This window comes from Rhipicephalus sanguineus, chromosome 10, assembly GCF_013339695.2.
Source record: "Rhipicephalus sanguineus isolate Rsan-2018 chromosome 10, BIME_Rsan_1.4, whole genome shotgun sequence".
In the NCBI taxonomy this organism is placed as follows: domain Eukaryota; kingdom Metazoa; phylum Arthropoda; class Arachnida; order Ixodida; family Ixodidae; genus Rhipicephalus; species Rhipicephalus sanguineus.
In genome coordinates this window covers 132525934-132553246 of record NC_051185.1, presented here as the reverse complement: position 1 = coordinate 132553246, position 27313 = coordinate 132525934, and the positions used below count along the sequence as shown (strand labels likewise).

The window sequence follows — 27313 nt, the reverse complement described above, 5'->3', positions numbered from 1 at the left end:
TTGAGGTCTCTAGAAGCAGTTTCCAGAACTGGCAGGTTCAATCTATACTGCAGTTTACTGAACATTGAGAACGGGGAATCGACCGTATGGCAAAAGCTCAATTTCGTTTGATTCGAAATTTAAGCTTTCGTCATCGGGAAGCGGTTTTAAGGATACGACTAATCATCACTCACGAGAGGAATGCGCGGTTTTTTGCGCAGGGTGGCGCCCACTGCGGATGCCCTCCGCCGTGTCCGTCCCCCGTGGACGATCCGGTGTGCGGATCGGACGGTGTGACGTACGCCAACGAGTGCGAGCTGCGGCGGGCATCGTGCCGTCACCAGCGGGCCATCGCGGTGGCGTCCCGGGGTGCCTGCGACCTGTGCCGCGGAGTGGGATGCGAGCTGGGCGCCCGCTGCGAAAGCGGCGTGTGCGTGTGCCCGCGCGACTGTCCCGAAGGGCTTGAGCCTGTGTGCGACGGCCGCGGCCAGCCGTACGCCAACGAGTGCCAGCTGCGCAGGGCCTCGTGCCAACAGGGCCGCGACCTGGGGCCACCGAGGCCCTGCGCACCGATCGACCAGGACCCGGACGGGGGCAGCGGTGACGGTTGCACTTGCCGCCACGGAGCGGTGTGTGCGCCCAACGGAGACTGCCAGTGCGACATACACTGCGATGCGGTGAGCCTCCATTGTCTTTTCGTGAAACGCGTTGATTTTTGCGCTTTCCTAAGGGCACCACGTCGCTCATTATCAAGTTTCGTTAAACCAAGATTGTCCAAAGCGAGACAGGCATGCAGCCAGCATAAAAATGATAACCATCGTAAAAATTTCACCTGTATTCGTAAGGATGTGTAATATAATTAATAGACGGAGATCGAGAACCTGAGCAAAACAGGAGACCAGTACGAACCTCGTAATAATCTGGTGCCTGATTATGAGCGCTTTGCATTTGGGAAGAGCCTGGCGTTCTTTCCTGATGTAAGCACGCCTTAGGTTATCATCATTACATAACATCTAAGTATATAAATTATGTATTTCAAGTATATGAAGAAACACGAGAAATTCGTGGTACGCGCTGGCGCTTGCCAATATTTGTAACAGCAAGATTTTCATGCAGGTACGCTCCAACTCGGCTTTGTGCCTTTATTCATGGCAGTGGCGATTATTATGCGCCCATTGTTACAATTCTCACGCAGGCGCTCATACAGAACTATGAGCAAGGTTGTAGAATGCCAACCGAACACTCAGCTCTTTCAGTGTTATTGGGGCAGGCATGCAACTGGTCGAACGAACGCCTGCGGGAGCTTTGAATTAGATGCGAGCTAGGCTTGCCTTCGCTCTGGGTGGAAACCTAAGGTTATTTTATTTCAATTTTTATATATTTACATGCACTGCCGTTTCTTTGCGAGACAAAGCAGGGGCGGGTAGAGAAGTCTCTTGCAAATCAGACTCAACATAGAACAAATTAGCATGTTACACAAATGCGCGTATAACAACTCAGCATTGCATCCAAAAACACATGTTGAATGGTACGAAAACGCACATAAATATACAAAAAGCACACAGCACATTTAGAACTCAGAAGCCATATGGCGACGAATTTCTCCCGCGTAATGTGTGGGAGATCTCTGCCCTAGCGCGCCGTCCCAGAGTGTGGATGGGAAAAGTGAGAATGTAAAACTGTTTGAACGTGGACGGATAAGATGAAGGGGGTGAAGGCTTCGAGGGCAGAACCAACAGGGCACGTCACAAGCGGCCGCAATAACCGAAGACCCGTGTAAAATGTTATGAAGAGTGATCAGGCGTTCGTCTATGCGCATGAGCGCGCGATGAAGGAGAAAAGTGGTGGTCGTATGTGAGCATTACAGACACAAGGAAGAACGCGCTGTCGCTGAAGACTCACACATGGCGATGGAACGACTGTTAAAAAATTCTTTGAAGGTGCTCCGAGATGGCATTCTTGTAACAGGGGAGCTGTTTCGGTTACAAACCGTTCCCAGAAACTCGTTGAATTCTGACGTCACTTAGCGCTGCCCAGCAACCACGGGACGTCTGGGCCTAGCAACGCCTTGGGAGAAGGAAAAGAGGAGGAGGGGAGAAGTGCATAGGAGGAGGCGAATAGTATAATAAAACAAAATAAAATTTCTAGGCTAAGAGAGATTCGAACACGGGTTCCACGAGCCGAAAGCTAGCGCCGTAACCATTCGGCTATCCAGGCACGCTAGCAGAGCAAGCATTTATGGGAACCATATGATGGCGCTCCTACGGCCGAAAGAACGAGAACAAGATAGAAAGAGAAAGAAAGAAAGAAAGAAAGAAAGAAAGAAAGAAAGAAAGAAAGAAAGAAAGAAAGAAAGAAAGGAAGAAAGAAAAAGAAACGGAGAGACACAAGGAGCAGGCATGATGTTGGTTTTCGTTGCGTTCGTTTTTAAATGCGAAGCATTTCTTAGCGAACCTAAGAAACTTTGAGCGTTTCTATCTATCTATCTATCTATCTATCTATCTATCTATCTATCTATCTATCTATCTATCTATCTATCTATCTATCTATCTATCTATCTATCTATCTATCTATCTATCTATCTATCTATCTCTCTATCTATCTATCTATCTATCTATCATCTATCTATCTATCTATCTATCTATCTATCTATCTATCTATCTATCTATCTATCTATCTATCTATCTATCTATCTATCTATCTAGCCGCCTACGTCTGGATGCTCTCGTGGTCACCTCCTTCATTTGGTGCAGACCGAGATTCGTACAGGAGTGCAAGATAGTTTGCCGAATATGACTGCCTGCTCATGACATGAGTAACGTGAAAATCCCGCCGCGTACGTCGTCAAACCCTTTCCTCCAGACACGTGTGGCACATACCCGTATACCGACGTTGCACTGATATTACGGCTGCATACCCGTATACCATGGGCCGCGATATGCGAGTCTGCGCCACAGGTTATTGAGAATATATCTACCCAGAAATGCCGACGACAGTCATTGGTAATTTAAATGCGAGAGCGTTAAGAAAAATCGACATCGACAACGTTGGCTCGACGAACGCAAAGAATTAAAATCAGAACTCGAGCAGGAATCTTACCCAATCAGGTACTCTACCACAGAGCCACGCCAGGTCTGTAAATTGGTTTGGAAGAACAGCCTACGCAGCCGTAATGTCAGTGCAACGTCAATTGTGGTCGCAATGCTGGCTATCTAATTTTATAACAAAGCAATGAACATTACATATTTACTCGTATCCTAGAGTCGACATGTCGGGTTAACGTCTATTGTGGTTCCAGTGTTCAGTCTGCTTTCATAGCAGTCTAATAAACAGTGAATTTGTATTCCTCTGATTCAGCAAGCTCTATTCAAGCGTTGCTCGACCTCGGAAGAATACGCTAACGAAAACTAGGTTTGATATTCACATCATCGCACTGTAAAGTGGTGTTCGTTTCGATAATACTGGCGTTTGTGCTCTAATGTGCCTTCAACGCTACGTCAACCATAAGTTACCCTTCAAACGCCAATGTAGTCGACGTTCCTGGTAAGCCAACGATGTGCACACAACTACTAAACTTACAAAAACACGTCGATCCGCCATCTAACGCTTGGCTCAAAGTCAAAAATGCAACCTAGACAATTGCTGGCCGGCTGCTTCGCATCAAACCGATTCCCACAGGGCGTGGGTTGTGCCGAGTTTTTCACAAGCATGCATAGTTTCCAACTGGCTCACCTCTCTCTACCTTGCTGCTTGATACTAGTAGTGGAGAAACAGAGATGCAAAGAAGGCATAGCCATGTACAGTATACTAGAGCAACGAGGTGGGAAAGGGGTGTGAAGGAGGAGGGTAAAGCCATATTCATTAGAAAGGGAAAGGGGGCAAATGGAACTTCGCGCCACTAGTGCGTAGCTGCCTCAATTATTTTGCTATTCTGTCTGCCGTTTCTAAATTTGCTACCACGTTTGCCCTCTCATGATATATGCCTCGCCTACAGGTTTATGTGTATAAACTGCTGTCAGTAAATAATGGGTATGAACCATCTCTCCGAATATAAAGTTTTGTTCAATAAATAAGCATATTGAAAATATGTCCATCATGTGGAATGGTGGATTACGGTAATGGGTGATGACATATGGTGTGTGCTGTAGAATGCTGGCACAAGATAGATGTTGTTGACGGAGTGCAAAACGACTCTTGGACGTTAGAACCATGGTGCCTAAATGCCGCACAAGGCGACGTAGGAAGCAGTAGTGCAATGAGAAAGGGCGAAAAAGCTGTATGAAAAACCTCCCAATTGATCTCCAGCCAGTACATGACCACTGCGCCACTGCCGAAGCATGCTTCGCTTTGCACATAACGCCTACGCAACGCACCGGTTAACTTCAGTTTTACATGTCGTATAGCCAAGACAGACGCGATCTTCTTTTGCAATTAAAGTTTGCATCTTTATTAAACATAAACAAAGTGCTGCCGGCAACCAATTGCATGCCGAAAATGGCAACAGCACTAACTTTCTTTTCCACTGCACAACGTAATTCCAGGAAAATGTCAAAAAGACCGAGGAGCACGTACCGGCCCTTACTGCCGAGCTCGAGAGCTGTTTCTCGCTCTTTCCGGGGGTCGGGGGGGACGTGTACAGAGGATTTATGTTGACTGTACTCTCGTTCGATAAATGCGCGCGTACTTGATGGAGTACTGTGGTGTTTTCTCGCGCAGCCGATGATCTACTGTGGTCGTACTAGTGCACTGAATTGTAGCTCTGTGGATAGCTACAACTTCATAACCACTTGGTCAAAAAGATGTGCAATTCGCGGAAAAAACTTCTCATCGTCTTGGTTCAATAATGCGTACCAATTGAGCATTCTGTGTTCTCACATGTGAGCCAGAGAAACGACGGCGTGTGCGACCGGCGGCTGTCGGTGATCTGAAAGCGCGTCACGTCGATACTCATCGCTTCTTGTGCACTATCGGCAGTAAACGACGGGCATCGAAGTTGCTTCTATAGAGGAGTAACGGACCTGCCGTGCCCAATCCTACCTTTCTGGGGTAACTGCGAAGAGACCAACAATTTAAGGTACGCACAATTACTTGAGAGATAAAATGAGTATGTAAAAATTCGGCAGATCCCACGCACTGTGGGAATCAATGTAATGCGAAGCAGCCCGCAAAGAGCTGCATACATCGCCTTGTTTGTCTTTGAGCCAAATGAAATCATTCATGCCATGGCATCTAGTCCACCATATATCGCATGTTTGTCAGGCACGCATGCATGCGCAATCTAGTGTACACCATGCCAATGAAACGCATATTCTGGTATATAAATGCATGACCTGTCGTTTATGTCCGCGAATGCATCATGAGCGTGGCAATTAAATCATGACATACATGACATGCATGTCATGGTTTTCATCTTATCAACTGTCATTCATGTTCTTCATACAGTCACATCGCGCAATACCAATTCTGGTGTCTATCAATCTACTGAAACTGCCGCTAGCGCATCATGAGCGTGGCATGCAAATCAAGTCGTACATGACTTGCATGTCATGATTTTCATGTTACCACGTCTCACTTACGTTCGTCATACTGTCCTGTCGCGTAACACCAATTTTGGTGTATATCACGCAAGCGAAACGGACGCGAACGCACCATGAGCGTGGCATTCAAATCATGACATACATGTCATGGATGTCATGGTTTTCATCTTACCAACTGTCATTCATGTTCTTCATACAGTCACATCGCGCTATACCAATTTTGGTGTATATCAATCTACTGAAACTGCCGCTAGCGCATCATGAGCGTGGCATGTAAATCAGGTCGTACATGACTTGCATGTCATGATTTTCATGCTACCACGTCTCACTTACGTTCGTCATACTGTCGTGTCGCGTAACACCAATTTTGGTGTATATCACGCAAGCGAAACGGACGCGAACGCACCATGAGCGTGGCATGTAAATCATGACATACATGTCATGGATATCATGGTTTTCATCTTACCAACTGTCATTCATGTTCTTCATACAGTCACATCGCGCAATACCAATTTTGGTGTATATCAATCTACTGAAACTGCCGCTAGCGCATCATGAGCGTGGCATGTAAATCAGGTCGTACATGACTTGCATGTCATGATTTTCATGTTACCACGTCTCACGTTCGTCATACTGTCGTGTCGCGTAACACCAATTTTGCTGTATATCACGCAAGCGAAACGAACGCGAGCGCACCATGAGCGTGGCATGTAAATCATGACATGCATGTCATCGATGTCATGGTTTTCATCTTACCAACTGTCATTCATGTTCTTCATACAGTCACATCGCGCAATACCAATTTTGGTGTATATCAATCTATTGAAACTGCCGCTAGGGCATCATGAGCGTGGCATGTAAATCAGGTCGTACATGACTTGCATGTCATGATTTTCATGCTACCACGTCTCACTTACGTTCGTCATACTGTCGTGTCGCGTAACACCAATTTTGGTGTATATCACGTTAGTGAAACGGACGCGAACGCACCATGAGCGTGGCATGTAAATCATGTCATGGATATCATGGTTTTCATGCTACCACCTGTTATTGATGTTCTTCATAAAGTCACATCGCACAGTACCAATTTTGGTGTATATCAATCTAGCGAAACGGCCGCGAGTGCACCATGAGCGTGGCATGTAAATCATGTCATACATGACATGCATATCATGGTTTTCATGTTACCGCGTGTCAGTTATGTTCGTCATACAGAAATGCCTCGTCATACCAGTTTTCGTATGTATCCCTTCATTTAAACGGCTGCGAGCGCCCCGAGACCGTGTCATGTAAATCATGCTGCACATGACATGCGCGTCATGATTTGCATGTTAGGACCTGTCAATATGTTCGTCATGAACTCTTGTCACGTCGTACCAATTTTGGTATATATGAAATTAACGGAACGGCCGCAAGAGCCCAAACGCCGCGGAATTCGTCCTGTTCATGACATGCGTGTCATGATTTTCATGATATGACCTGTCATTTATGTTCGAGATAAAGCCATGTTCTGACACACCACTTTTGGTACACATCCGATTAACGGAACGGCCAGGGAGCCCCAATGCCGTGGAATGTAATCATGCTGTTCATTACATGCGTGTCATGATTTTGATATGACCTGTCATTTATGTTCGTAATAAGGCCATGTTATGACACACCAATTTTGGTATACATCCGATTAACGAAACGGCCAGGAGAGCACAAAGTCGTAGGCGGCAAGATAGATAGATAGATAGATAGATAGATAGATAGATAGATAGATAGATAGATAGATAGATAGATAGATAGATAGATAGATAGATAGATAGATAGATAGATAGATAGATAGGTAGGTAGGTAGGTAGGTAGGCAGGCAGGCAGGCAGGCAGGCAGGTAAGGTAGGTAGGTAGGTAGGTAGGTAGGTAGGTAGGTAGGTAGGCAGGCAGGCAGGCAGGCAGGCAGGCAGGCAGGCAGGCAGGTAGGCAGGTAGGTAGGTAGGTAGGTAGGTAGGTAGGTAGGTAGGTAGGTAGGTAGGTAGGTAGGTAGGTAGGTAGGTAGGTAGGTAGGTAGGTAGGTAGGTAGGTAGGTAGGTAGGTAGGTAGGTAGGTAGGTAGGTAGGTAGGTAGGTAGGTAGGTAGGTGCCAACCCTAGTGAGAGGCAAAATGAATAGCGCACAATCTAAACTCTACATGTCTAAATGCTATCTTTCAAAAAGATAGCTTCTTTCTCGCTTAGATCGAGTGGTCTCCCGTGTCTGTCTGTTCGTGTCTTCGCTTCGTCCCCGTCTTCTTTGCGTCATTACAGTTTTTCCTCAACTTATGAACCAACTAGCTCAGCAACAAGCCCTGTTGCCTGAACATTGTGCGGACAGGACTTCTGCAGGGCTGCACGCAGGCTATTCGTCACTATTCCCCGCTTCACCAGCTTCGAATGGGCTGATGCGTAATTAAGGATCTCTTTTTTGGAACGTGGCTTGTACATCCAGCATATGCGCACGCCCGTGAAGCAGATAGATAATTCTAAAAACTGAAAGTGCCATTGACAGTCATTTCGTGAGTGAAACGCAGCCCCCCCGCACACTCCTTAAAAATATCTAAAATACTAAAAACAGAGCTTTCACTATTCCGTAAGTTGTCAAGATTCAGAATTATAAGAAAGTCATCTACGTATCTAAAACACCGGACCACAGTTTTATCAAGTCGCTCAGCAATATGCTTATCACACTGTGCTAAATAAATTTTACTAAGAACGGGGGCTAAACAAGACCCTATGCAGATTCCATTACTTTGGATAAAGCATTCTTCTCGGAAGCGCACAACGGTTGCCGTAAGATAAAAAGAAAGTAGTTCTAAAAAGTTATCAATTGACATGCTACAGGCATTTTGAAAATCAACAGCACCCCCGTTTTCAACGTGATCACGAACTGCCTCTAAAAGGCGGTCCTGCGGAATACTATAAAATAAATCTTCTACATCAATGGAAAATGCAAAGTTTCCGTGTGGTTCTTCGTGTTGCTCATTTAAAAAGTCTACAATATCCTTAGAATTCCTCACACCAAACGGATCCGTCATACTGAGTAGCTTCAGTTGTTTCTGCAGGAACCTAGAGAGAACACCTTGCCATGACCCGCCACTTCTGTGATGTACGTTGGCGGGGAACAGAGAAAGAGGGAAATAGTAGAGGCTGTCGAAATTCACAAGGCGGGTGACACATGTGTCAGCACTCCGTCCATCGCGTTGTCGAAAAGAGAACTGGTCTATCTGTGTAAGAAGAAACCCCGTGCGAACTGGCGGTACCGATAGGCGGCGGAGAATTTCTTTTCTTTTTGCTCGGTGGATAAACTTTGTCTGTGACGTGGCACCTGCGCGTGCGCAAAAAAATGTATTGTGTCCTTCATGTCGCTTAAAAATCAGTTGAAGTCTAGCGGTGGTCCTGTTTCCTTCTATGTCGTCCTTTGTGTGTGTTCGCTAGCAATATGGTAGGTAGGTAGGTAGGTAGGTAGGTAGGTAGGTAGGTGGGTAGGTGGGTAGGTAGGTAAGTAGGTAGGTGGGTAGGTAGGTAAGTAGGTAGGTAGGTAGGTAGGTGAATGGGTGGGTGGGTGGGTGGGTAGGTAGGTAGGTAGGTAGGTAGGTAGGTAGGTAGGTAGGTAGGTAGGCAGACAGACAGACAGACAGACAGACAGACAGACAGACAGACAGACAGACAGATAGATAGATAGATAGATAGATAGATAGATAGATAGATAGATAGATAGATAGATAGATAGATAGATAGATAGATAGATAGATAGATAGATAGATAGATAGATAGATAGATAGATAGATAGATAGATAGATAGATAGATAGATGCGCTCAAAGTCGCAGAAGTTCGCTAAGAAATGCTTCGCATTTAATATGCAGCCTAACTCAGCGCGTTGTGTCGGCTGCTTGAGACGTAAACACGTTTATATTTTTCCGTGACGCGTGAAATGCGTCCAGGAAGCTTTACTGAAATCATTGCAATCAACACAGTAGTGAAGCTGGCACGATGAAGACAATTTCAGAGTGTATGCAACTGCTCGCTTCACTCACCGCGATTGAATTCTGCTTTCATACTTTAGACACAAGGGATCGACAGCGCTCCGTCCTGTGTCCTTTCTAAGTCTTCGTGCATATTGCGCTTGTTTCATCATGAAAACACCTTTCATGTTTATCGAGCCGTGATGGCACACATGCACGCCAGTTACGGATGTCGCAAGGACACTTTCGATCGCTTTTGAGCGAGATTTGGTTAAAAAATCTCGACTGCAATATGGTTCCTTCGACAGTTAGTGCAGGAGAGCGAAACGCGGCCGAGAAATGCTATGCTGATCTGGCTCGATCGTAACTGAGGTTCGATGATCGAAAGTGCTCCGGTGTTTGTGTGTGTTTGTCACACGCACTTCTTGGCGCATTGATTGCATACTAGGAGCGTACGCGTACAATCGAGGCTCGTAAACATGAGCCACGCAATCTAGAAACAAAAAAATTTGCAGTGGCTTAGCTCGGCTATGCCAGGATATGCGTAGCGTTAGCAAAGGTTCAGCTGAATATTCTTAGCTTTCCAGATTGTCTAGGATTATTAGCCTTCTTCTGTTCATTCTTCGTACGCTGAACCGCTAATTGCCAGGCAACTACTTCGGGATCCGATGAGATAAGCTTCTCGGCTCTTCTGCGCCGTCGAGCAGCATTTGGGCTATACTCCTCTGTGGCGTTGCCCACCTGCAAACGCCAGTCAAAGGCGCTATCAAGCGGCTCCAGCGCAGTGTCGGACGGCGACTGCACAGCGAGGGCGAGTAGCTGCGCACGCGCCGGTGCCAGCGTGTCTGCCATGGCTACGACGTCACTCCTCTCGAATGCGCAGACCAGCAGCGGCGACTCGCACGCGGCGGTGGCGGAGAGCGCGTGAGATGCCGGCTCCGGTGAGCCAGCTGTGTGACATCACTGATCCTCGCGCATGCGCAGCACGGCTCATGAGGATCCCCGCGAAATCGGCCTCGGCTAGGCAAGTGTGGCTAACGCTACAAAAACAAAAACTTACTCGCAGCTTCACGCGAGCCCGGCTCCTAGGCCGACGGAGAGTGGCTTTCCCGCATAGCTTCGGAGGCCAAGATGACGTACCTTGGCGCAACTCTGCTACCTAAAGGTAGCACGTACAGTAACTCTACACCACACGACACTACAGCGCCATCTGAAAGGAAACGGGGTTATAGGCCTCGACAGCTGGTATGGTGGCGCTGCGGTGCTAGGACAGTCAGCTAAGCGGCCGCGCGCGTGGTCCCGTCGTGACACGTTGCGGGCGCTCTTTGCAGTGCTACTGCGTAACGAGCAGCGCGCGTTACTTTCTGAATTCCGCAGAACTAAACACGTAGAATGATATTTACAATGCAAGCCGTCTTCCTCACGGCAATGATCTTTACGCCGGCAGTCATGTTTACACCGTTAGGGAGGACACTGTTCCTGCAAAGGGGTCCTCTAATTAATTGGCAAGTGTGTTGCTCAGATGAAGAGTGTCGGCTAGGACGTCCGCCTTAAGGTTACCAAGGTCTTGTGTTATTTACATTACATAAAGGTTGTTTTTTTATCTATTACGCGAAGAGCTTCTTTTGACTTTTGCGTCCGTTCTGTTGGTAGTCGGTGTTCGGGCTAAGCAAGAGAAAAGTTCGTTTGTTCCGTTCCTCTCGCCTTTTAAGGCGAAAGCCTTCGATGCCTCATCAAAAGCGAAATTGATTGTTGTGGGCGTCTCGCGTTCCGCGGCGTCGGGGACGAGTGATGCAAGAAGTCGTCATGACGAGTTGACATCATTTATGACGTCACGATGACGTCACGGATCGCCAAGATTTATGAAGTCACCATGACGTCACAAGATGACGTCATCACATCGCATCGTATATTGGTCAAAGATGGTTCGATCACCGAGGCAATGCAAAACAAGGTGGGGTGCCTCCGATCTTGGAGGCAGTGCAAAACCGCGTTAGATGCAGAAAGCTTTAGTGCAAATGGCGAGTCATGGCAACTAGCTGCGCTGACTAACACTCCCAACTTTAAAAAAACGCCAGGCCTGCGCTGAAACCGCAGCACGTTCACAGCGAAAGCTGGAAGAGCGGCGTTTCTAGAGCCCGTTGTAAGCTCTCTTGGGGCTACAATACAACTACACTAGAAAGGTACCCACTATGCCATAAATCACAATTTTTGTGAAGTTGGGAAGCACCTACTAAGCCATTATTCGTGATTCGGCGGAGGAGCGGGGCACCAGCTACACGTCTGTAAGGCATTATGTGCACTTTGTTGACGCGACGACTGATGGCGATGAAGAATTATGGCTCAGCCCTTTGTAGTGGGTTGGAAGCTTTAAACGGCCCACCAGTTATGTAATTTGCATTGGGTGACGCGCGGTCGCTATTTCCCTCTCCCGTCATGCTGTATAACATACGTTGACGTGGGAGAGAGACGAGGGGGGGCGAAGAACTTTACTGAGACCCCGAGGAAATGGATCATGCGCTTATGGGCTTCCTTGGCAACCAATACAAGTGCATTTGCGAGGAACCCACTACGCTATAAATCATTGTAATTTTACTGAGACCCCGAGGAAATGGATCATGCGCTTATAGGCTTCCTTGGCAACCAATACAAGTGCACTTGCGAGGAACCCACTACGCTATAAATCATTGTAATTTTTTCGAAGTAGGGCAGCAGGCACTGTGCCATTTTTCGTCATTCTACGTATAGCCGTGGTACCTGCTAAACGCATGTAAGGCATTATGCGCACTTTGTTGATGCTGTGCCTGATGACGATGAAGAATTATGGCAGAACCCTTTGTAATGGGTTGAAAGCATTCAACAACCTACTCGTTGCGCAATTCGCATTGTTTGACGCCTAGTTACAGAATTCGCGTTGTGCGACGCTTGGTGCTTATTTTACTCTTCTACCACGCTATATCGCATATGCTAATGTGGTTCCTTCCCGACATAAAGCCTGTATAGGACCTTTTTGCAAAGCAGTTTCAAGCACCGGCATAGCTCAGAGGTTGAATACTGGGCTCCCACGCAGAGGGCCCAGGCTCGAACCTCGTTCCATCCTGGATTTTTTTTTATTTTGTTTTTTTTTTCTTATTTCGAGCGATACTGGTTACCGACACCGGCGGCGGACAACTACGGCGCCAAAAACGGCCGGTGAAATGATCTCATAACAGCTTTCGCTGTAAAATGCACGTATATATCTCATAAAGTGGACGGGGGGATGAGCGCCGCTGTAGCTCAGTTGGTAAGGGCATTGGGTGCGTAATCCGAAGGTCGCAGCTTCGGTGCCTGCCAGCGGCAAGTTGCCTTTTCCTCCACTTTACTTACTTCATATTTATATCGTAATTACTACAAAATATCATCCCCTTTACTTTCCTTGGCTTTCTTGTCTGTTACTTCTAATAATATTTTGTCTAGCAAAGAAAAACGAACCCTTGAAAGTAATCTTCTTTCCTTCATTCATAGTGAGGGCCTCATTCTGGCAGACTTGATGCCTTCAGGTAGTATGCGAGGAATTATTGGTCAGCTGCCAGCTTGTAAAAACATCAGGTGCTTAACACTCCTAGGTTTAAATGCGCATATATACCCCATAAAGTAGACGGGATGATCACCGCCGCCGCAGCTTCGGACGCTTTATTGGAAGGTCGCATGTTCGGTCACTGTCGGCAACAAGTTATCTTTTCGTCCACTTCATTTTCTTCACATTAATATCCTAATAACTACAAATAACATACCTTATATTTTCCTTCGTATTATTGTCTGTTCTCATTAATATTGGCTGTTTATGCAGTTTATATTATTTTAGACCTTGTTAGTTTATTTTGCACTAAATTTGAGCGTTGTTAGCCTAGTTTTAGGCCTGTATTGGCCACTGCGTGACCATGCGACATGAGACGGTGGACAAGCCGGGCCCCTAACGTGCTCCGCACTTAAAATCGATGAGGATGGCGTCTGTGCAATGTTGATGGTGTGGTGCACGGAAACTGAATATCTGTGACGAGTTCATACAGTTCAGTTTGACATAAGCGATTTTCACGGAATCCATGTTTATTGAGGCAAGATATAATGTGCGTATACAGAACATGCCAAAGTAGTTTACAACAGATAGGTGTTAGAGCAATTGGTCTGTAATTAGTATCCTTCTGTGTCAACCTCCTTTAGCTTCACGCTGTTATCACGCTGCCAATCACCGTCAAGTGGAATCAAACCCACGCAATGTGAATGACAGTCGAGTATATTGTTATCACAGAGCCACGTCAGTACTTGAATTTGCTTTGAAAAAAAGACCATGTACAAGCAGAACTTCAGGACAACGTCAGTTGTATTTGCAGTATTAGTCATCCGCCTTCATAGCAATGTAATAAGCATTACACATATACGCCTATGAAGCAGCAACCCATTGGCAACCGTTACTCATCCCCTTTCGACAAAACTGACCTCTGCTCCCTAACGTGAGCGGTGACGTAACGGCGGCCAGTGTAGTCCATGTACCCGGTAAGCCCCCGATATCCGCACTACTACCGAGAGTGCACAAATACGTCAATCCATCTTGCAACGCTTGGCCCAAAGCAAAGAAAATGTACCACAGGCTGCTGCTCGCCGGCTACTTTGCATGACATCGACTCTCGCAATACGTGCGAACTGTCCCATTTATTTTCTCGCTGTGCGCGATAGCGGTTACGGACACCGGCGGCGGACATCTACGCCTGCAATATTGGCTGCTGTTGTGACCTCATAACAACTTTCGCTTTTAACAAAAACGCCAGGCCTGCGCGGAGAGCGCAGGGCAGTCGCAGCGAAAGCTGGAAGAGCGGCCTTTATAGCATCCGTTCTAAACTCTCTTGGGCAAACAAATACAAATACACACGCAAGGTATCCGCTACGCCAGAAATCATAATTTTTGGGAAGTAGGGAAGCACGCACTATGCCATTATTCGTCTTTCTGCGGATAAGCGATCTACCCGCTACACATCTGTAAGGCAATATATGCACTTTGTTGATGCTTCATGTGGCTGATGACCATGAAGAAATATGGTGGACCACATTGTAGTGGGTGGAAGGCTTTAAACGACACACTCTTTGCGCAATTAGCATGGGTGTGACAGTAAAGCTTTCATTTGGGCTAATCGGTGCAATCTTGAACACATAATTAGGTTGCGCGAAAAAACACGGAAGAAGAGGAGTACACAGGACGGGCGCAAACCTTTAACTGTGAAACGGAAGGCCAAAGCCGCCCAAATTGAATAGACATCAGCCTGACACGTGCTCATATATCACAACAAAAAATCAACAAAAAGGTACCGTACGTATAAAACCGCAGTGAATTGCGCCCGTCCTGTGTACTCCTCTTCGTCCGTGTTTTTTCGCGCAACCTAATTATGTGTTCAACACTGTGTGACACCTGGTCGTTATTTCGTTTTGCTCTGCTTCCACGGTAAATTACACATGCTAACGCGATTCCTTGCCCTATATGACGCCTATATAGGGTCTTCTTGAAAAGGGGTTTCGAGCACCAGCGTGGCTCTGTGGTAGAACGCCGAGGGCCTGGGTTCATGTCCTATCCGATCCTGGATATTTTCCAATTATTTCATTTTTTTTTTATTTCGCGCGATAGAGGTTAGTGACATCGCCAGCAGCGGACAACTACCCCACTACCGTTGTGGTCTGATAACAGTTTTCGCTGTAAAAAACTATGCAGTTGCACTCAACGTGAAAGCTGTACGAAGTGCAGAGCAGTAATTCGCCCGTCCTTCGGCAACACTGGCGTTCACGGGCGAGCAAGCGCTGTCGTTTCAAACGTGCCGCGCGTGTCGGCATCCATGGCGGGAAAGGAAACGTTCATTCGTGATGCGCCCGCTCTCATTTCCTCCTATTCACCCTCACTTCCCTTGTCCGCTCCCTATGATTTACCCTCACCTCTCCCCACCCTCACTTCCTACCCCCTTGCTATGCTATTCGCCGCGAGATCGGGCTACAGGTGGCAGCACCGCCGCCGCGCTAGTGTGGATAGGCGGTTGCCGGCGCGTATACAAATGCACACAACAGCGCTTCGCTGTGAGCGATTTGACCCGATTTCCGGCAAACAAACTGCGTTTACTGCAGCTTTCTGGTAATATGCGCGATCTTCATTCCCGAATTAATGCACGAAGCGCGCCCAACGTTACTATTACTTGCGAGAGAAGCGCATTTCCCCAACCAACGGATTGCTCGCATCCGGCAACAGTCGGCGTTTTCGCAATGGATGACGTTTTGTTGTTGTTTTATTTGTACATGTTTATCTTGTGTTCCACCTACTACGCTCTGCTGTAGCGCGACTGAATTAGGTATTTACTTCTTGTTCATCTGGATACCCCCCAACAAAAAGAAAGCCCCTATTCCTGCATGATGAGTTCAAGTAGCACTTTGTGCACTGCGTGCTCAATTATTCATCCGCATTTCTTATTCAGTTCTCCATGAAATGTAGGACAGTTGATAGGTTTACTGAGGAAAGCTACGTAGCTGACAGCACTTTAGCGCTACTGAGACGTTTACACGCACACGCTTATTTTTATTCCAGTAGCAGTACACAAAGGTCACTGTACAGCACGGAACATTCTTTGATCGATTACTTGCACGACAGTAATGGAACAAAGGCCCGGTTATTTCACGGGACCAAAGTACGTTTTTTCATGCGAATAATGTCTGCTGCCTTCCGGCAATCTATAACAACGCAACACAAACGCTCACGATAATGTAAAGAAAAAAAGATGTGGCTTCGCGTGAAATTACTACGACATAAATTTAAAGTACGCCGTTTGGATTAATTGTGACCGTTAGGGCTCTTTAATGCGTACCTTTATCTAGGTAGACGGGTGTTTTTGTATAAATTTCGCCAATGTTAAAATTGCGCAAGGCAACTCTGTTTTTCGATTCTGTTTTTCTGTTCTTTTTAGGGGACAATTTATGTACGAAGTGTCAAACGTGACTTGACAGAAATATTTCTAGGTCCAGGACAGTACACAACTAAAGCTTGTCGCGTAACCTATAAACGACAGTCGCGAAGTTATACAGCTAACCACAACGCGCAAGTGCAGGAGAGCCTTTTCTTTACCATCGAGCCGCTAAAAGGCTATATTCACATGAAATTTAATACTTTTCATCTTTAGGACAACGCCAAGTGCACTTTGCAATGCGCTTGAACCACAGAGCGGCACCTACTGATATGACTCTCGTCAGTGGAGGGTACGACGACCACACACCGCACTCTCGACAAGTGCACTCACTGATCTTATTACAGCACACATACAGCCGATCAAGGCCAAATGCTTCTTTACATCGTGTTAGGCATACGTACGTGCGGTTAAGGTTGCACTACCGCAACAGAACGAACAGCCTTTTGAGGACCTGCACGACGTACGCGCACATGCAAACACAACATGGCTAGCAGACGACGCATGGAGCAATCCACACTAGGCGCGTTTCAGCCAGTAGCCGCCAGGTGGTGACTCCGCTCGATCTCGCGGCCAATACAGGGCCATGCTACGCTTTACTCTCCCCCTCCTCCTTTTTCCGCTCCTCATTTCTCTTTCCCACCGCCTGGCTATGTTATACGACACTGTGCATCGCTATGCTATGCTTTATGCTATGACGGACCGTTACGTTGGACCAGAAGGATGTCGTAACACTCTCCCCTCCGGCCCCCTTGCTATACTCTAATTTACATGGCTATGCTACGCTGTACCATCTCCCCTCACCCTTACTTTGCTGTCCCGCCGCTTTGCTGCACTATGCTATAAATGGCTATGCTATGCCTGGATATGCCTGCGTGAAGCGAAGCCACGACGTGAGATGGCAGCAGATGACATGAGACGACAGCCCTAACCCCTAAAGTGCTCCGCACGTAAACAGGGTTAGGGCGGGATTTAAACTCGCGCGCTCTGCGTGGCAGTCGAGTATTCTACCACAGAGCCACGGCGGTGCTTGAAACTTATTCGCAAGAAGATGCTACACAGGCGTCATGTCAGGCAAGAAATCACGTCAATCTTAGTAAAACTACTTCTTGAGCTAGTTGGTACATGCTTATTAAAAAATAAAACAGGCCCGTACCATCAACGAAGGATTCAAGACAGTACAGAAAAGGGCGTCAGTAGCAGCAATGACTACATATTAGAAAGAAGGGAGCAAAAGGCGGGGCCCACTGCAGAAGAAATGTAACTTAGTAAAACTTGTTCTTGGGCTTGTTGGTACATGCTTACTGAAATAAAGAAAAGGCGCGTACCATCGACGAGGGATTCAAGACAGTACAGAAAAAGGCGTCAGTAGCAGCAATGACTACATATTAGAAAGAAGGGAGCAAAAGGCGGGGCCCACTGCAGAAGAAATGTAACTTAGTAAAACTTGTTCTTGGGCTAGTTGGTACATGCTTACTGAAATAAAGAAAAGGCGCGTACCATCGACGAGGGATTCAAGACAGTACAGAAAAGGGCGTCAGTAGCAGCAATGACTACATATTAGAAAGAAGGGAGCAAAAGGCGGGGCCCACTGCAGAAGAAATGTAACTTAGTAAAACTTGTTCTTGGGCTTGTTGGTACATGCTTACTGAAATAAAGAAAAGGCGCGTACCATCGACGAGGGATTCAAGACAGTACAGAAAAGGGCGTCAGTAGCAGCAATGACTACATATTAGAAAGAAGGGAGCAAAAGGCGGGGCCCACTGCAGAAGAAATGTAACTTAGTAAAACTTGTTCTTGGGCTTGTTGGTACATGCTTACTGAAATAAAGAAAAGGCGCGTACCATCGACGAGGGATTCAAGACAGTACAGAAAAGGGCGTCAGTAGCAGCAATGACTACATATTAGAAAGAAGGGAGCAAAAGGCGGGGCCCACTGCAGAAGAAATGTAACTTAGTAAAACTTGTTCTTCGGCTTGTTGGTACATGCTTACTGAAAAACGAAAAGGCGCGTACCATCGACGAGGGATTCAAGACAGTACAGAAAAGGGCGTCAGTAGCAGCAATGACTACATATTAGAAAGAAGGGAGCAAAAGGCGGGGCCCACTGCAGAAGAAATGTAACTTAGTAAAACTTGTTCTTGGGCTTGTTGGTACATGCTTACTGAAATAAAGAAAAGGCGCGTACCATCGACGAGGGATTCAAGACAGTACAGAAAAGGGCGTCAGTAGCAGCAATGACTACATATTAGAAAGAAGGGAGCAAAAGGCGGGGCCCACTGCAGAAGAAATGTAACTTAGTAAAACTTGTTCTTGGGCTAGTTGTTACATGCTTACTAAAATAAAGAAAAGCCGCGTACCATCGACGAGGGATTCAAGACAGTACAGAAAAGGGCGTCAGTAGCAGCAATGACTACATATTAGAAAGAAGGGAGCAAAAGGCGGGGCCCACTGCAGAAGAAATGTAACTTAGTAAAACTTGTTCTTGGGCTAGTTGGTACATGCTTACTGAAATAAAGAAAAGGCGCGTACCATCGACGAGGGATTCAAGACAGTACAGAAAAGGGCGTCAGTAGCAGCAATGACTACATATTAGAAAGAAGGGAGCAAAAGGCGGGGCCCACTACAGATGAAATGTAACTTAGTAAAACTTGTTCCTGGGCTAGTTGGTACATGCTTACTGAAATAAAGAAAAGGCGCGTACCATCGACGAGGGATTCAAGACAGCACAGAAAAGGGCGTCAGTAGCAGCGATGACTACATATTAGAAAGAAGGGAACAAAAGGCGGGGCCCACTACAGATGAAATGTAACTTAGTAAAACTTGTTCTTGGGCTTGTTGGTACATGCTTACTGAAATACAAGAAAGGCGCGTACCATCGACGAGGGATTCAAGACAGTACAGAAAAGGGCGTCAGTAGCAGCAATGACTACATATTAGAAAGAAGGGAGCAAAAGGCGGGGCCCACTACAGATGAAATGTAACTTAGTAAAACTCGTTCTTGGGCTAGTTGGTACATGCTTACTGAAATACAAGAAAGGCGCGTACCATCGACGAGGGATTCAAGACAGTACAGAAAAGGGCGTCAGTAGCAGCAATGACTACATATTAGAAAGAAGGGAACAAAAGGCGGGGCCCACTACAGATGAAATGTAACTTAGTAAAACTTGTTCTTGGGCTAGTTGGTACATGCTTACTGAAATACAAAAAAGGCGCGTACCATCGGCGAGGGATTCAAGACAGTACAGAAAAGGGCGTCAGTAGCAGCAATGACTACATATTAGAAAGAAGGGAGCAAAAGGCGGGGTGCACTACAGATGAAATGTAACTTAGTAAAACTTGTTCTTGGGCTAGTTGGCACTTGCTTACTGAAATACAAAAAAGGCGCGTACCATCGACGAGGGATTCAAGACAGTACAGAAAAGGGCGTCAGTAGCAGCAATGACTACATATTAGAAAGAAGGGAGCAAAAGGCGGGGCCCACTACATATTAAATGTAACTTAGTAAAACTCGTTCTTGGGCTAGTTGGCACTTGCTTACTGAAATACAAAAAAGACGCGCACCATCAAGGAAGAATTCAGGACAGAACAGAAAAGGGCGTTACTAGCAGCAACGCTCCGTATTGGAAAGAGGAGAACAGAAGGCAGGGCCTTCTTTTCACACCTTAAATGTCGTGTGCCCTACGTTAACCCATGTTTCATCAGTGTAGAAAATGGGCCGTCCTTGCCGCCGCAATTCTGCTGTTTGCCGTAAGTACTTGCGTCGGCAATGAACTATGTGAGTTGCCTCAATAAGGAGGGCCTTGTGGGACCGTTTCTTAAACCGAAAACCTATCTTCCTCAGCATGCGATGCATTGTTGCGAATGAAAGTCAAGGCAGAGTTTCATCCTCGTTGAAGTGAGAGGAAAGCTTTTGCACCGTGGGGATTTTATTGCTCTTGAAGTGATCATGCACTACTTGTCGCAGCACGCTCAAGTCAAAATCGTCGAGTTTCTTCCTCCGTTCGCGTCATCTGTCGCCACGCAAGAACCTCTTCGGGGACGCCACCTCGCCGTTTTTTCGATGCTTAGTGGCGCGATTATGTACGCAGTCTTAAAACGGATGGAGGCGGTCCGTGCTTAACGTCACAAACTGTGCCGTGATGTTTTATCACGTGATCCGTGACGCCGTTTGAAATTTAATAGTGGGGGAGACATGAATTGCTTCAAACGGGGTAGTGGCTAGCGCCGCCACTAAACGTTTTGGAAAAACTTCGACGTTACCTAGCGCTATTTCAAGACATTAACCGCAATGATTTTTTTCAGTCGTTCCGCATTCCAAATCGAGCCTTTGAAAAGTAACACCGACACATTTTGGTACTCAGTGATAATAGTCAAACATTTCTCGACATGATAGAAACGCTTCTCACCTATTATACGGTCCCCAAGCAGACGTCAGAATTGCGACGCAGGCTTCCACTTGGCTCATTGGCTGTTTGCTTCCTGTCGTTCTCGGCGAATCAGTTTGTGACGTCAAGCACGGAGCGCCTCCGTCCGTTTTAAGAACGCGCACGTAATCGCGCCACGCAAAGCCATTTGTAGACGGAGCGTTCGCTGGCGTTTTTGAGGAACGCGGTTCTTTTTATGACAGAGTTCATACTTGCGCTTTCACCAAATACTTTTTTCACCGCAAAAAAAAAAAACATTGAGCCCCACAAACCTTGCTTCTTTTGAAAAATAGTTGATCTTCGTCTTGTAGCGCTCTGCACATTGATTTGACGCACCTTCAGCGGCCATCGCGCACTGGTCTCGAGCGGCAGAGCAAAATATCGGCGCAGCAAACAGCTTTAGGCATTCGGGGCGTCTCTCATCGTGGACCAGCGCTAGTGTTGTGGCGCCATCTTCTGTGTTTACATGAAACCAATTTTACGGTTCGGCACCACCTTGGTAGTAATAGCAGCATGTAGACAAGGAGCGATCTAACAAATGTTATGGCGCGAACTCAGGACGAGGACAAAAGGTACACGAAGACGAGCGTGTACCTTTCGTCCTCGTCTTGAGTTCGCGCTATAACATTTGTCATGAGCTACCAACTAGCCCAAGCCGCCACCCTTCTAAATAACTGCATCAAAATATACTTGATACCTTGCCCTCAGCGTTAGATGAGACTAAGCGACGACAGGTTATACCACTTATTTTTTGCTGCCTGGGTAGAGAGCCAGTAAAAAGCATGAATTCGGATGGAAGCGGATGGTCTGGGCTGTATGGGGGCTGCCACGTTGCTGTACTTACGTCATCGCGGTTAGGGAGGTTATTACGATTACCAGCGGGTAATCGGTACAATAATTCAGAGTTTGCGAAGCACATGCCTAACGTACTTCGTATCGCTCTAACGCGTCATGCAAGAAGCACAGCTAAAAGCCTTATACATGACTAATAATGAAAACAGTTATGCCCGGAACTATATTGCATGCTCCTCGTGGCTTCGGCAGTGCTGCAAGGTAATTGTGAAATGGAGTATAGTAAAACTTGTTCTTGGGCTGTTTGGTGCACGCTTACTGAAATACAAAAAGGACGCGTACCATCAAGAAAGGATTCAAGACAGAACAGAAAAGGGCGTCACCAGCAGCAGCGGCTCCGTATCGAAAAGAGGGGAACAGAGGGCAGGGCCCAATACATGAGAAATGTAACTTAGTTAAACTTGTTGTTTGCCTAGTTGGCACACGCTTACTGAAATACCGAAAAGGCGCGTACCATCAATGAAGGATTTAAGACAGAACGGAAGAAAGAAGTTTTACTCAGTTACATTTCTTGTATAGTGGGCCCTGTAGTGATGCAGAACTATCGATGGTACTATCGATACTATCGATAGCTGAGTCACTATCGAACTATCGATGGTGAAAAATACTATCGATAGCGCTATCGATAGTAAAAAATTCGATGGTACTATCGATAGTATAATATCAACAGCGCTGACTCACTGCAGAATAAACTTGGTTCCCCGCGCGCGTGGTACATGGTGGAGCCGGAGGAGCAGGCTGAAGGACAAGAAAGTTGACATCATTGCGTTCTTCGCCCGAGTGCTTTGCTGACACATGATCAGCTGTAGCGGAAAGGAAGCCTTTACATGTGGTGGGACTGCGCGGCTTCAAATTGATATTGCATTTTATGATTTCAAAATAAAAAATATCAGGAAGTTGATTGTAAAGTGTAACTGTTTGCTTTTGGATACGAATTTATTGATGGATATATTCCCCCATTTTTACTGCGGACATAATTAATTTCTCTGCCAGAAATTGCTCATAAATTAAGCGAAGCTGGCAGTAGGCTATCGCAAATATCTTGACAATATGGCCGGCCAGCAACCGTATCATTATTCACACGACTATCGATAGTATTGTCACGTGGTTGTGACGGTGAAGAATGCTGCAGCAAGACTGGGAAATACGGAGCTCTTTATTTGGGCGAGCTTGTGCCCAGAAAATCAAAACTCAAAATATAAGCGATACATGCTGCGCACTGATAGCGGCGGGAGCAGTCGTCAGCCGTTGAGTAATCTGATCATCGGTAGAGTAGAACGCGTCGTCTTTTATACACCAGTCATCAAACCTTCCAGCGTTATCGCTGGTGCTCGCGTAAGCTCTCGAATAAACTTGACTATTCGCGTCCGGCGCGTAATCTTAACGGAATGATCTCAAACAATTTTGAAGCTTCTCAAACATTACGGTGCAGTCTACGTCAAACGTTGTTAACAGTCCTTGTGGATGAAACTGGAATACGTCAAAACAAAGCAATAAACACGCGTGGCAGTAATATCGCTATAGTTTATTTATTTATTATTTATACAGTACTGCTAGCCTCTAACTGAGGCTGTAAGCAGGAGTGGGAGTAACAAGCACTAAACGAAGTGAACAAATCAAGACACAACAGTCGTGTGACAAGAACAAGAAAAGAAAGAGCGCTCCAGAAGATTAAGATACAAAACCGTATACGCAACTTTTCAAGCACTGGTAGGCGAAAACTGATTGCAAATAGATATGACAGCATTTCTTTTCACGTAAGGAGGAAAAAAAAGAAAAAAAGACAAAAAAAGAAAGCGGAGACGCGACAGCCATATCACGTCAACTAAAAGGGGTTAAATAAAAGGGGTTATAATGCGGTCTAAATAAAAATAAGTGTAAGGCATATAGACAGCGTTCGAAACTATAATGGCCGTGAATGATCGTGAAAGCGATTACAACTGAAGAATTTGTACAAAAGAATCAGTGGTCGGACATTCCACAACGCCGGCTGGAAGGCGGTTCCACTCTCGAATTGTCCTCGGAAAAAAAGAGTTTGCAAATGTTTTTGTGCGGCAAGAATATTCTTTTATTTTTTTATTATGGTGGGACCGGGTGGCTCGCTTGGACACTGGTTCTATGTACGTGTGTTTATGTATACCAAGTTTATCATGTTATCATGTTAACGATGGTGTTACCGATTGCACTATCGATAGTTTGTCGATAGTAGCACTATCGATAGTTTGTTTACACTATCGATAGTTTCAAAAAAACTATCGATACTATCGATAGTCAATTTACCGATAGTTCTGCATCACTAGGGCCCTGCCTTCGATTGCCCTTTTTCTAATAAAGAGTCATTGCTGCTAATGACGCCCTTTTCTGTATTGTCTTAATTCTTCCTTGATGGTGCCCGTCTTTCATGTATTTCAGTAAGCATGTAATAACTCTTGCCATATACCCAAAATATATATTTACATGTGTTAACAGATATGCACTGAGAACTTGATTTTTTTTTTTGTTTATAGACTGCTTTTCAGTGCTGTTGGCCACACGCCATACATTACGTGGGTCTGCGGACTAGCCAAGCTGCATGCCTATTGGCAGCTTTTTTGTGGTTGTTCTCCGTCCGTGAATTTATGTATGGTGGAAATAGAGATTTGATTTGACTTGAAGATAGCTTGGTAAAAGAGCAAAATAACACCACGCGTGACACAATGCAAATTGCGTGACGAGTTAATGATGTACACTTTCACCCCATCAAGGGCTCAGCCATGACTGTTCTGCGTCATCAGCCACAGCACAAAGTGCCCATCTTAAAAACGCGTACATCGCTTCAGTAATTGCATACAGGGCCTGCTTCGTATTATGATTGAGCGGGTACTTGCAGTAGTCGCACGCCAAAGCGCGAAGAGCGCCCGGTAAACGACGCTCTTCCAGCTCTCGCTGTGACTGAGCTTCGTGCTCCACGCAGGCCTGACGCTTTTTATTGCGATAGCAATTATATGGACGCCCTCAACGTGTCTTCTTTGCGTCGCTGTCATTCTCCGCATCAAGCCCAATTGATAACGCCACCCAACGCATCGTATTTTCTACCCGCGAGTGAAAGCTCGCGAGTGCTGGCGACGAACACGGCTGCAGCAGAGATGAAACGAGCCGGCCATCTCCATCCCGCGTGCGAGGCCGGCCGTCGATTGCTGCTCAAGCAGAGAGCAAACGGCCCGCCCATTTTTGGTAAAGAGCACGAGAGGACGCCAGGGGAGCTCAACGGGCGAGCGCTCACTCCACAGACATCAGCAGATGGCTTGCTATGCTATCAGCGCTTACGTCGCATTCACATAACAGCAGGAAAACCGCTTCGTTCCTTGAAGCGGCCGTATCTTAAGCCAGCGTTTCGTTGTGTTACGCGAGATGGGATCCAAAATAATTAACTGCTAGCCTTACTTCGTACAACATTAGACTTTGTTGCTGTCGCATTCGTCCTTAAGAGAACCTGCGACTTATTTCCTAGAGTGTGACCTTTTTTTTCACAAGTACTGCAGAATGGGCAAGTTGGTGCATTATGAAATCGTATTGGCATAGCGCAGCTCAGTTTGAGCATAAAGGCTACAGCGAAGAAGGAAACACAGGCAACAGGATGAGCGCTGAACTTCCAACTTTTGTTTATTGCATGACCCTACAGCACATTATATGGCTCACCTCACAACACGCGTGACGCCGCTACCTGACCAAAAAACCAAACACGTGGCGCAGCACACGTGACCAGAAAACGCAGTTTACGAAAATATCACATTAACTGCACCTCACTGCACACGCTCAAGAAAATCGATCTCTTTTTCAGATAAGGCTATAGATGGCGTACTCACACACAGCTTCACACATTTCGCAATAGACTTCGCCTCGGTGATCTCACGTGTCAACTGATTACGACTGCGGCCCAAAACGACACAACGGTCAAACAATGGAGTGCATGCACACGTCTTACAATGCATAGCCAGGAAACTGCCTGAGGAAACCTTGTTTTTTACGTTGCAGATTTTTACATTGCTTTTTTTCACGCTCCGTGGTAAGCCATGAGCAGGTAAGCCGTCGCGCCGCTAAGCTAGAGGGTGCGTGTTCCATTGTCGGCCGCGGTGGCGTCATTTCAATGCGGGATAAATGCAAGAACAACCGTGTACTTCGATTTAGGTGCTCGTAGCACCGAAATCTAAGTACGTGATTAGCCAAGATGGTACAGTCCTGCACTACGGCGCCTCATAATCATATTACTCGTCACGTGGGTGTGACGGTGAAGCAAGCAAGCGCAGCCGGTACGGATGAAACACTTTATTTTGCCCAGGAAATGAAAACGCAAAGTACGCTGATAGCGGAGATCACACTCGTCGGCTGATCGGCGGAACTCGTCGTCTTTCATACATCGAAGGCGTAAGCTATTGAAGAAACTCGACTAGTCGTGTCCTGCGCGCAATCTTAACGGAACAATCTGAAACTGAAACAATCGCGAAGCTTCCCAAACATTGCTGTTTGGCCGGCACCGAACGGTGCTAACAGTTTTTGGGGGACAAACCCGATGACATCATAATAAAGAAATAAGGGCGCGCGGCAGTATTCTTTTTTTGGCACGCAATAATAATTGTTGGGGTTTTACGTCCAAAAACCACGATATGATTATGAAGGACACTGTAGTGGAGGCCTCCGGAAATTTCCAACACCTGGGGCTCTTTAACGTGCACCAAAATCCAAGTACACGGGCGTCTAGCATTTTCGCCTGCAACAAAAATGCGACCGCCGCGGCCGGGATTCGGTCCCGCGACGTTCGTGTCAGCAGTCGAGCACCGTAACCACTACATCACCGTGGCATGTAAAACTCCTGATACTTAAACAATTTAATTACCTTACTAGAATACGACTCACGTCTCTAGGTTACCGATACCTCTTTGGCGAGACAAATAGCGATAAATGTATAAACATTCCTCTTCAGGCGTTGATTCATAAGAACTGCCTTGTAGATGCCGAGAAATGTCCATTAAATGCTTGTACATTATAAAATTATGCCTACGTGAGAGCTTTATTTTCACTGCATGCCACTCTCGTGTGTCTAACAAACAAGCTAAAGAACCAAATTGCGCAGGTGAGCCCCGGTACCGCGCGAGTGTGTGCTACGGACGGCTTCTGGTACCCGAGCAGCTGCCACGTGCAACAGGAGGCCTGCCGCCGCCAGAAGGATATTAGACCCGCCGAAGGGGCCGAGTCGTGCGCCGGTGGCAAGAAGGGGCCCAAGACGTGTGCTCAGAGTGCCTTTGGCTGCTGCTCAGACGGAGTGACGCCCGCACTCGGCGTTCACCAGGCAGGATGCCCCAGTAAGTGTGCATACATGCACGGTGGCATGCACGTGCTGACTGTCAGTTATCAGGTGGCTGACGTCGTAAAGAAAAAAATGGCTGAGGCTTAGCAGTACTGCAACTTTTAAGATAAGCCTCTCTGATTATTGATTGCTGCCGAAGACGGTCATATGGTCCCTCTAGTATTTATCGACAGTGGCAAGTTTGGCTTCTCTATGACGTGCTCATGTGGCCTCCCTTTGATCCTGT

At 46.5% G+C, this 27313-nt stretch overlaps 1 protein-coding gene across 1 annotated transcript in view; it reads left to right on the top strand.

The window, feature by feature from the left end:
- Positions 1 to 86: 86 nt before the first annotated feature.
- Positions 87 to 27313, top strand: part of LOC119406743 (agrin) — a 439130-nt gene continuing 411903 nt past the window's right edge. Inside the window, exons 1-2 of the mRNA XM_049420197.1 lie at positions 87 to 656; positions 26854 to 27082. Of these exons, the coding sequence (XP_049276154.1) occupies positions 87 to 656; positions 26854 to 27082 (799 nt within the window). The remainder of the gene's footprint in view (positions 657 to 26853; positions 27083 to 27313) is intronic.